The sequence below is a fragment of the Octodon degus genome, unplaced genomic scaffold (genome assembly GCF_000260255.1).
Source record: "Octodon degus isolate 3935 unplaced genomic scaffold, OctDeg1.0 scaffold00126, whole genome shotgun sequence".
Lineage (NCBI taxonomy): Eukaryota > Metazoa > Chordata > Mammalia > Rodentia > Octodontidae > Octodon > Octodon degus.
Window position 1 is genome coordinate 6313923 of NW_004524702.1, and position 9062 is coordinate 6322984.

General features: G+C 49.4%; 1 protein-coding gene across 1 annotated transcript in view; it reads right to left on the minus strand.

Moving 5' to 3' along the window:
* Klhl6 (kelch like family member 6) overlaps window positions 1-9062 on the minus strand; it is a 62298-nt gene that overhangs the window by 5150 nt on the left and 48086 nt on the right. Inside the window, exons 4-5 of the mRNA XM_004640701.2 lie at window positions 8005-8242; window positions 202-404 (exon numbers count right to left, since the gene is read on the minus strand). Of these exons, the coding sequence (XP_004640758.1) occupies window positions 202-404; window positions 8005-8242 (441 nt within the window). The remainder of the gene's footprint in view (window positions 1-201; window positions 405-8004; window positions 8243-9062) is intronic.

Sequence of the window (9062 nt, forward strand, 5' to 3'; positions counted from 1 at the left end):
GCAGTGTCCATACAGGCTCTGCCACAGGGAGGACACTGCTGCCTGGCCCGAGCAGCAAAGCTAGAACCATGGGTCCTGGGGAAGGAAACTCAGGCCACCAGCAGTGACAGCTGGCCGTGATGCACAGTGCCCCCCCAAAGGACCATAAAGTGCCCCCCCAGAGGACCACAGGAAGCCGCCCAAGGACACAGTGTGCCACACCTCCGACCAGCAGTTGTGGAAGGGGTCGTAGGTCTCCACATTGTTGATCCTTTGCATGCCATCAAAGCCTCCGAGCACATAGACCTTGCCGCCCAGCACAGCCATCTTGTGCCTCCAACGGCCTATGTTTAAATACTCAATCTGAATCCACTTGTTGATCGAAGAATTGTATTTCCACACATCGTGCTGGGTTTCTTTGCCACCTGAGTGAGACACAAAACATTTAAGGGACCTCCAGATGTGTCAGAAAGATGGCTGTTGCCACCATTTTCTAGAAATGCTGAAGTGCGAGGCCCCAGGCAGGTGCCACCCTCTGGGGAGGGGCAGGAACCCCAAAGTGGGTGTGTCTGAGGGGGGATGAGGCCAGGCAGCAGCAGGGAGAGGAGGGCCAGGCTGGGAGGACAGCACCACCCGAGGCCGCTCTAGAGCGAGGCCAGGGCAGGAGCAGGGAGGTGGGCACCGTTGGCCTGGCAGGGGGCAGAGGGTGACTCACTCAGGGCCTGAGCCTGCACAGTCCAGGGTGCAGCCTGGCAGGGCCTTGACCATCAGCAAATCAGAGGGCCGCTTACATGTAGTTATTTAAACAAAAAAAAGCGAACACATCAATAACGAAAAGAAAAAGGCCTCAGAAATCACCAAGACATCAAATTTTCTTGAATCATATAAAACATAAATAAGAATAATTCTATTTTCAAATTAATTTTTTAAGTATGAGTCGTTGTTTTTTGCTTTTTGGTGTTCTGCCTTGTGTTTTTGCTGTACCGGGACCAGCCCTTGGGAGCCGGGTACTGCTGAGCTACGCGCATCCCCAGCCCTTTTTATTGTTTATTTTGAGATGGGTCTGGTTGCGCCACCCACGCTGGCCTCAAGTTTGCCACCCTCCTGCCTCATCCTCCGAGTAGATCTTTTAAAGAAAGATTGGTCAGCATTTCCTTCAAGAAAGCTCTTGAAATAAACAGAAAAGAAAAACCGAATTCAGCAGTTAGGTAGAGAATCCAAAACAGAGGGGAGCTGCTTTTTCCTCTGTGATTTAATAAAGTATAGTAAATACTTCGGGTTTCCATTTTCCGACCAGCATTCTGCACCACCAACTTCTGGAAGCAAAGACCGGTTGCACTTTGCAGACTTAGAGCTGTGCGCTAGGGGCCAAGAATGTCGTGGGCAACATTCTGTGGCCCAGGTAGGCGTTTCTCTAGGGACGAAACCAGCGCTGGATTTCCCTCAAAGGCAGGGAGGTGTGCGTGGGTGTTTCAGTACACGTTAGCAACACAAAATGGTGCGGTTTGTTTTGGTAAACTGGCCCGTGTGTCTAACATGCCTTGACTTTTCCTGTCCTGTTGTCCACCTTTCCCTACCACCCGCCCCACTGCTGATCCCTGCCGCTGTCTCCAGAAGTCCATTCCTACCTTCCTGCCATCTCTTACTGATTTGATTTCTTATGTAACAGGAAACATGCATCTTTTAATATGAGTTTGGCTTATTTCATTTAACACAATGGTTCCTAGTTCTATTTTTCCTGCAGATGATGCAATTTCATCCTTTTTCATGAATGAATAATATTCCACCCTGTACATATGTGCCCATTTTCTCTATCCATTCATCTAGGCTTCTTCCAAGCTTAACAATTGTGAATTTTTACTTAAAAACATGAGTGTGGCTGTCTTAGTGGATTTTCACAGACTCAAAGCTCTCTCTCTCTTTCTCTCTCTCCTTCTCACTCTCTTCCCTCCCTCTTTCTCTTAGCCTGATGGAGAAAAGTAGTGTGACAGTTTGGCTTTCCCAAACTACAATGGAGACTCAGAGTTTTTTTGTTTTGTTTTGTTTTGCTTTGTTTTTGTCTCTTCAAAACACTGTGATGGGGGTCTGGCCTTAGCTCAGTTGTTTTAAGTGGCTGCTTCCACAAAGCTGTCAGCCTCAGGTTGCTGTAGTTCGATCCCCACAACACCCCAGCCAGCCAAACCACCCCTGAGGGCATTCGGAGCAAAAAAAAAAAAAAAACAAAAAACACTGTGATCATTGTTTCTGCTGGGGAGGCAGAGACAGGAGGATCACTACGAGTCCAAAGTGCATAGTGAGACCCTGTACTAAATAAATACATTTTAAAATATATATTTAAAAGCTGTGATATTAATCCCATTTAAATGGCATTGAAAATTACCACAAAATATCAGCTGCCAAAGAAATATACTCGCCTTTATTTAAAAAGAAAAAGCCATCAACCCTGTGATTTTCCTCCAGGACCTAAACTCAAGCCTGAGGGGTGGGCAAGCTTATCACGTGCCAGGTTAGTGGCATCCGGGAGGAGATAGCCCCTCTCCCCAGGTGACCTGCACACGGGGCCTTCGGGCTTTCTTTAGGGGAGCCGGCAGGAGAAGTCTAATCCCACTGGGAGAGGTAAATTTGGAAAATGCCTACTTATGTGTTCATTTCACTTTACTTTATTCAGCAGCCCTGGGATGAGACCTCGGACCTCGTAAACACTAGGCAAGTGCTCGAACATGGAGCCCCAGCCCCAGTCCAAGGCCACAGCTCCTGGAATCAGCTCCCAAACAGCCGATTTGAGGGCTGCCTTGCAAAGAACTGTTTCCCTTGAGAGAAAGAGAGAGAGAGAGAGAGAGAGAGAGAGAGAGAGAGAGAGAGATCAAATCCAGGGCCTCCCACATGCTAGACAAGTGTTACATTCTTGGGGAAATCTAAGAAAGTTTTTACAACCAAGAACGAAGAAGTAGGCTTTCTGTATCCAGTATTAAAATCTGCTAAGAAGCTATTATAATAAAAACAGTATGATACGTGCACAAGGTTGACAAATTGACCAGTTAGAAACAATCAAGAGTTCAGAATTGGAGGAAAATGCACAGAAAGCATTAACTACATGTTGCTTAAAACAACTGCTATTTGGAGAGAAAGTGGGTTAGGTGCCTATTTCACATTACATTTAAAATAAAAATCCAAATGTAGGTGCTATGAAAGTTATTGGACAGGAGCACTGTGGGCTATCTGGGCGGCCAGAACATGGAGAACAGAGTATCGAGCCCCTGAAGAAGGTGCCAGCATGGTGCCCACACCAGTTATACTGTTGAAAGAGGGGACTGACAGCTCTCGAGGCGTCCCTCGGCTTGGGAGTAACATCGGTGCCTGCCAGGTGACTGTCGAGGCTGTAAGAACCACCCCAGGTCCCCGTGGCATGGACAATTATTATAGACAGCAATAATTTCTAATGGTGGGACCACAATTTTGAAACTTTTTGATGTCGCCCATCTTGCAGCAAAAACTTTAGTGGACATTGCCAAACCCCAAGACGCTGAGGTTGGGGATGGCACCTCCTCTGTAACACTGCTGGCTGCAGAGCTTCTGAAGCAGGTGAATCCTACGCAGAGGAAGGTTTGCACCCCAGATCATCATCCGAGCTTTCTGCGCAGCTCCACAGTTAGCAATTAACAAGGTCAAGGAGATGGCTGTGACCGTGAAGAAGCAAGACAAAGTGGAGCCGAGGAGGCTGCTGGAGCATGTGCCGTGGCGGCTCCGAGCTCCCGGCTGGTCTCCCAGCAGAAAGCCTGCCTTGCTAAGATGCTGCTTGCTGCCGTGATGATGCTCGGTGGTACGCTGCAGCCTAAGATGACTGGAGTCAAGCAGGTACAGGATGGAGGAGCCCGGGAGGAGTCTCGGCTGCCGCTGCTCATGCATACAAGGAGACTCTCTTACGCTGGATTTGAAATGCAGCCTAAAAAGTAAGATAACCCCGTGATTGCCGTATTAAATGAACTCAAGCTGAAAGCCGAGAAAGACAACGCTGAGATCAGAGTCCACGTGGTAGAGGATCATCAGGCCATCACTGATGCTGAGTGGCACGTTCTACATAAGGTAGAGAAGATCTATAATTCTGGAGCCAAAGTTATTTTGGCCAAACTCCCTACTGGGGATGTGGCCACCCAGCTGTTCAGAGACCCAGAGTGAAGGTGAAAGGCACAATTTCTTCATGGGCTGCCCCAAGGCCAAGATGTGCACCTTCATCTTCAGCGGCGGAGCTGAGCAGTTCAAGGCAGAGACAGAGCGGTCTCTGCATGAGGCCATCATGAGTGTCAGGAGGGCCATCAAGAATGCCTCAGTGGTGGCTGGCGGTGGAGCCATCGAGATGGCGTGCTCTAAGTACCTTCAGGATTACTCAAGGACTGTCCCAGGAAAACAGCAGCTACTGATTGGGGCACACCAGCTACGCGACACTGCTGGTTTTGATGCCACAAACATCCTGAACCAACTACGGGCTTGGCATGCCCAGGGTGGCATGTGGTTTGGGGTAGACAGAAACAACAAGGCCATTACCGACAAAGCTTTCATGTGGGAGCCAGCTACGGTGCGGATCAGTGCCCCGACAGCAGCATCTGAGGCTGCGGGCCTGATCGTGTCCGTTGGCAAGACCATCAAGACCCTCGCTCCAGGGCCGGCCAGATAGCTCAGCCGATGGACGCGCCTGCGTCTGCAGAGCACAGCGGCCAGGGCCGGGGCCACCTCCCTTCAGATCCCCCCATCACACTGGCTGGCAGCTGGCTGCAGGTGTGCTTGCCCTCCCTGGCTTAGCTCATTGGTATTATGAAGAAGTGGAAGTAATTGGTCTGTTTTGTTCTCACTGGAGGTTATTTAAATAAAACTAAAGACTTAGGGGGAAAAAAAAGGTTTTGGACAATGGGCCAGTTATGGCCTTAATGACCATGGGAAGGAAAGGGATTTTTATGCTTATTTATTTATTTGCAGTACCAGGGATTGAACTCATGAGCCTGCACTTGCCAGGCAGATGCTTATTCTACTGAGCTATCTCCAGGCCCAGGAAAGGGATTTTTTCTTTAATTTTAAGGGTCTACAGGGTATACAGGGTCTCACTACTAGATCAGACTCTTAGTGATCCGCTTGTTTACAGCCTCCCAAAAGCTGGGATTACTGGGATTACAGGCATGCGCCACCACCACATCCAATCTCAGTTGCCATCTCAGTGTGTCCCAGGGGTGGGGCTAGCACAGCAGGCCCGGGGATTGAACACCTGGCCTCTGCGCCATCTTGTAGGCCCTTTAATCTGCTGAGCTATTTGGCCGGCCCTGGAGAGGGATTTTTAAAGCATGACATGAAACACCAAATCATGTAGGGAAGAAAAAGCCTATAAAATATAAGTCAAGGTTAAAATACAACCAAAATCTGGGAGAAAGGATTTGCAACATAAAAAGCAAAGGATATAAAATAAAAGTTCTAAAAAGCCAGTGAGAAGCAAACAAACAAGAACCAAAGAAATAGCCAAAGGATAGGTCATAAAAAAAAAAAATACAATTACCTAATTATTGTCTAAGACTGTGGTCAGCCTCACTAACGATTTAGTATGCAAATGCAAATGGTTAGCCTACTAAAAATATAAACAGTCCCTTCCCATTCCGTGCATGTTTGAGGTACACAGTGGCTACGTTCCTTAAGTGGACGAAGGGGAGAGAAGGGACAGGAAGGGAACGAGGAAAGGAATCCAGGTGTGCTCTGTGCCTGCGGCAGTTCTCTGTGAGGAACGCGGCATCACGCACAGTGCACACGCACAGAACTAGGAGGAAATAATTTTTAAAAATGTAAACAACTAATAGTGTTGCGGTCATTCATCCCCAGTAGAACTGTAGATTGGTACACTCTTTCTGGAGGACAGTTTGGCCATTATGTGAAAATTCTCAGAACCTTTCCAAACAGCACAAGAGGATAAAGCAGATGGGCCTAAGAGTGGCTGGTTCTGCATTATTTGTTTCAAGATTTTAAAAAAAGAAAAAATATATATAGGTGGCCCAGCCCTTCTCCAGGCTACTGACAGCTGATAAACAGAAAGGCAATTGTGCTGGTAGAGGGGGATGGTGTTAAACTCTGACCACGTCACACAACACCTCATGCGTCTGTCCCTTATGCCAGTATAGAACGGGATCCAAATTATACCAGAAATTGAAGTTTGGGTTTCTGTTGATAGAATTGCGTGTGGCGAGTATGCTTCTATCATGCTTATATCACTAAAACAATGAGTGATAAATTTAAAAGAGGGAGAAGGAGTTGTAGAGTCCCATGTGCCATGTGTGCGGTGAAGACCGGTCATGATCACCTGTTTTCCCTCCTGGTGCCCAGGTAGACCCCATATCCTCGCCCACTGTATGCTGGGAGGAGAGAGGTATGCTGGGAGGAGAGAGGCATGCTGGGAGGAGAGAGGCATGCTGGGAGGAGAGAGGCAGGTGGTTGGTTTCTGCCACTGTCTGTGAGCAGGATCAGTGCGGCCTCTCCAGGCTGAGGGCTATTTGTTTGCTTGGTTTCTGATGTTCTGTTTTGCTTTTGAGGCAGGGTTTCACTATGTAGCTCAGGCTGGCCTTGAACTCTCAGCAATCCTGCCTCAGCCTCTCCAGTGCTGAGATTACAGGTGTGCTCCACTGCACCCCTCAAAGTGGAGGCTTTTATGAGCAGAGATTTCCCCTCAACTCGCTCAGTTTTTCTCTCTCTTCCTTGAATGAAGACCATGTATGGGAAGTGGTAGTGTTGCCAGATGGGAGGACCTCGGTCCCTGAATGCTTTCCTGGAGCAGAGGGACCCTTTATGACAGATCCTGCCCTGTAACAATGTGTTGATTCACAGAGAGTATGGATTGGCTATAGCATCTGACGTTACCCTAAAACAAAGCTATTTCATAAAAATTAGAACAGAATTATAGTGGTAGAGAGAAATTACCCTATTTTATAGTCATCTGTCTTACTTTTACTTCATTTATTTATTTATTCTTTTTGAGACAGGGTCTTACTATACAATTCAGGCTGGCCTTGAGCTCATTGTGTAGCCCAGGCTGGCCTCAAACTCACATCGATCCTCCTTCCTCAGCCTCCTGAGTGCTGGGATTATAGGCACGCACCACACCTGGCTTCTGCCTTGTTACTTGACTCTTCTAGCCGGATTACAAATACTTCTATAAGACCACACAGGCAGCAAGTTCCCTCTGGCGAAAGGCCTCCTGGAGAGGTGCCAGGGTGCTGCCTGCTGCCCCAGGGTACTGGAAGAGCCAGGCGGCTTTGCAGGCCAGGGCAGAGCCTGGGAATTAGGCTCTGCCCGACGCACACCCGCGTGTGATCTGTGTTCTAGACCCTCTCTGAGCCTCCAAGTTCTACCATAAAAATACCTCCCTCGTGAGCGGGTGTGAGAGCAAACAAGGAAAGGTTTTCATGGATTCGCCTTCTGGCGAGGACCGCCGAGCCTGTGCCCTTCAGGACGCACCTTCTGAGCCCCATGGAGCCCCACGGAGGCTCACTCTGGGGTCAGGCACAGTGCGGGGTGCTGGGAAGACACCGTTTTGCCCGTTCGCTACATTTGGGTCTGATGAGAAGCCAGGCATAAGAAGCTGGAAACAATTAAGCAACAATATAGCAACGAAAACTATGCGTCTTCCTATTGGTTCAGCGTGCTGTGAATCCGAATATGAATGAATGAATTAATGAATACCCTGGGAAGAGGCCAGTTGGGGGCGTCTGTTCATCCTCTTCTCCACTACTCTGCTCCCCGCTAGTGCCCCAGGGTTAGAGCAGACCCCAGGCAAACCCTAGCGTTTCTTTCCTTCTTTCCCACACCGGCTCCCCTGACGCAACGCCTCAGTGCTTACTAATCGTGTGCCCTTCCAGGTAGGCTCAGACCACCTGAGCCCCACCGGAGTCACTGCCAACTCACAGGCGTTCCGCTCTGGGAGGCGGGTTGCCTGGCTCTCGGGAAACCCTGCAGGGCCACACAGGGGACTCGCTTGGCCTTCCCGCGACTCCTGCTTACCTGAGATGTAGACCTCATTTTTTAATGTCACGCATGCAAACTCCACCCACTTCTTATTCTCACTGTCCACCTCATGCTCGGTCAGTGGGAGCTTGGCCACCTCCAGGCGGCTGCGCCGCAGGGGGTCCAGGCAGGTTACCTCCGCCACAAATCGTTCGTCCTTGGTGCAGCCGCCGATGATCATGAACACCTCGGACTGGAACTCATGCATCCTGGGCTTGGTGCGCTCCGAAATAATCTGGAAATGGACAGGGGCAGGGAGGCGTTGCCATGGAGACAGGGGGTTGCAGAGCTCGGTCTATGGAGCCACCCAGGGCAAGGGCTCAGTTCCCACATCTGCCCCTATAATTTGGGGCAGATGTGGGAACTGTATAATTTGGATTTTATGTTAGATATACTTCATGGTGTGGTGTGAAGATTAAATGGGATAAGATAGGTAGTGTGCTTGGCCCTGGGCCCATGCATAACAATCACTCAATACATATTGTCCACTCTGTTTGTCACTATTTTAAGAAGCTAAGATCTGTTGGCTGGCAGATGCGGTCCTGCCTGGTCCCTCCTACCTAGTCTGAACCCCAAATCCTGGAATTTCATTTTGGGCTGTTTCCCATTCCCCTGGGTTCCAGCTTCTCCCTGATTTCTCAGACTGTGCTTACTGTCAACCTTCTTCTGAAAGAGAAACCCGTGGCAGCAACCGCACGGCACCTTCAGAGACTAGTGCCAGAAGCTGACCCGGGGCCCGCCGGACCCTCATTCAACCCAGAACCCAGGCCCAGCGTGGAGCCTATAGCAGAACTCCCTGCAAAGAGGCGAGAGGCAAGACCCACCCAGCTGATTCAAAGAACATCCTGCCAGCATGCACAGAGGGTTCACCTCCAAGGGCTGTAACAGGACGAAGTGGAGCACAGCAGCCAGACCCAGCCACAGCCACTTGGACGAGTTTGAACTTGGTAGATCCGGACCTGGTGCTAAGGTAAGAACTCTAAGCTCTACACCAAAGGTCAGAAAACAGTGCTGTAGAAAATGACAAAGAGAAGGAACAAAATGCAGTCTCAGGC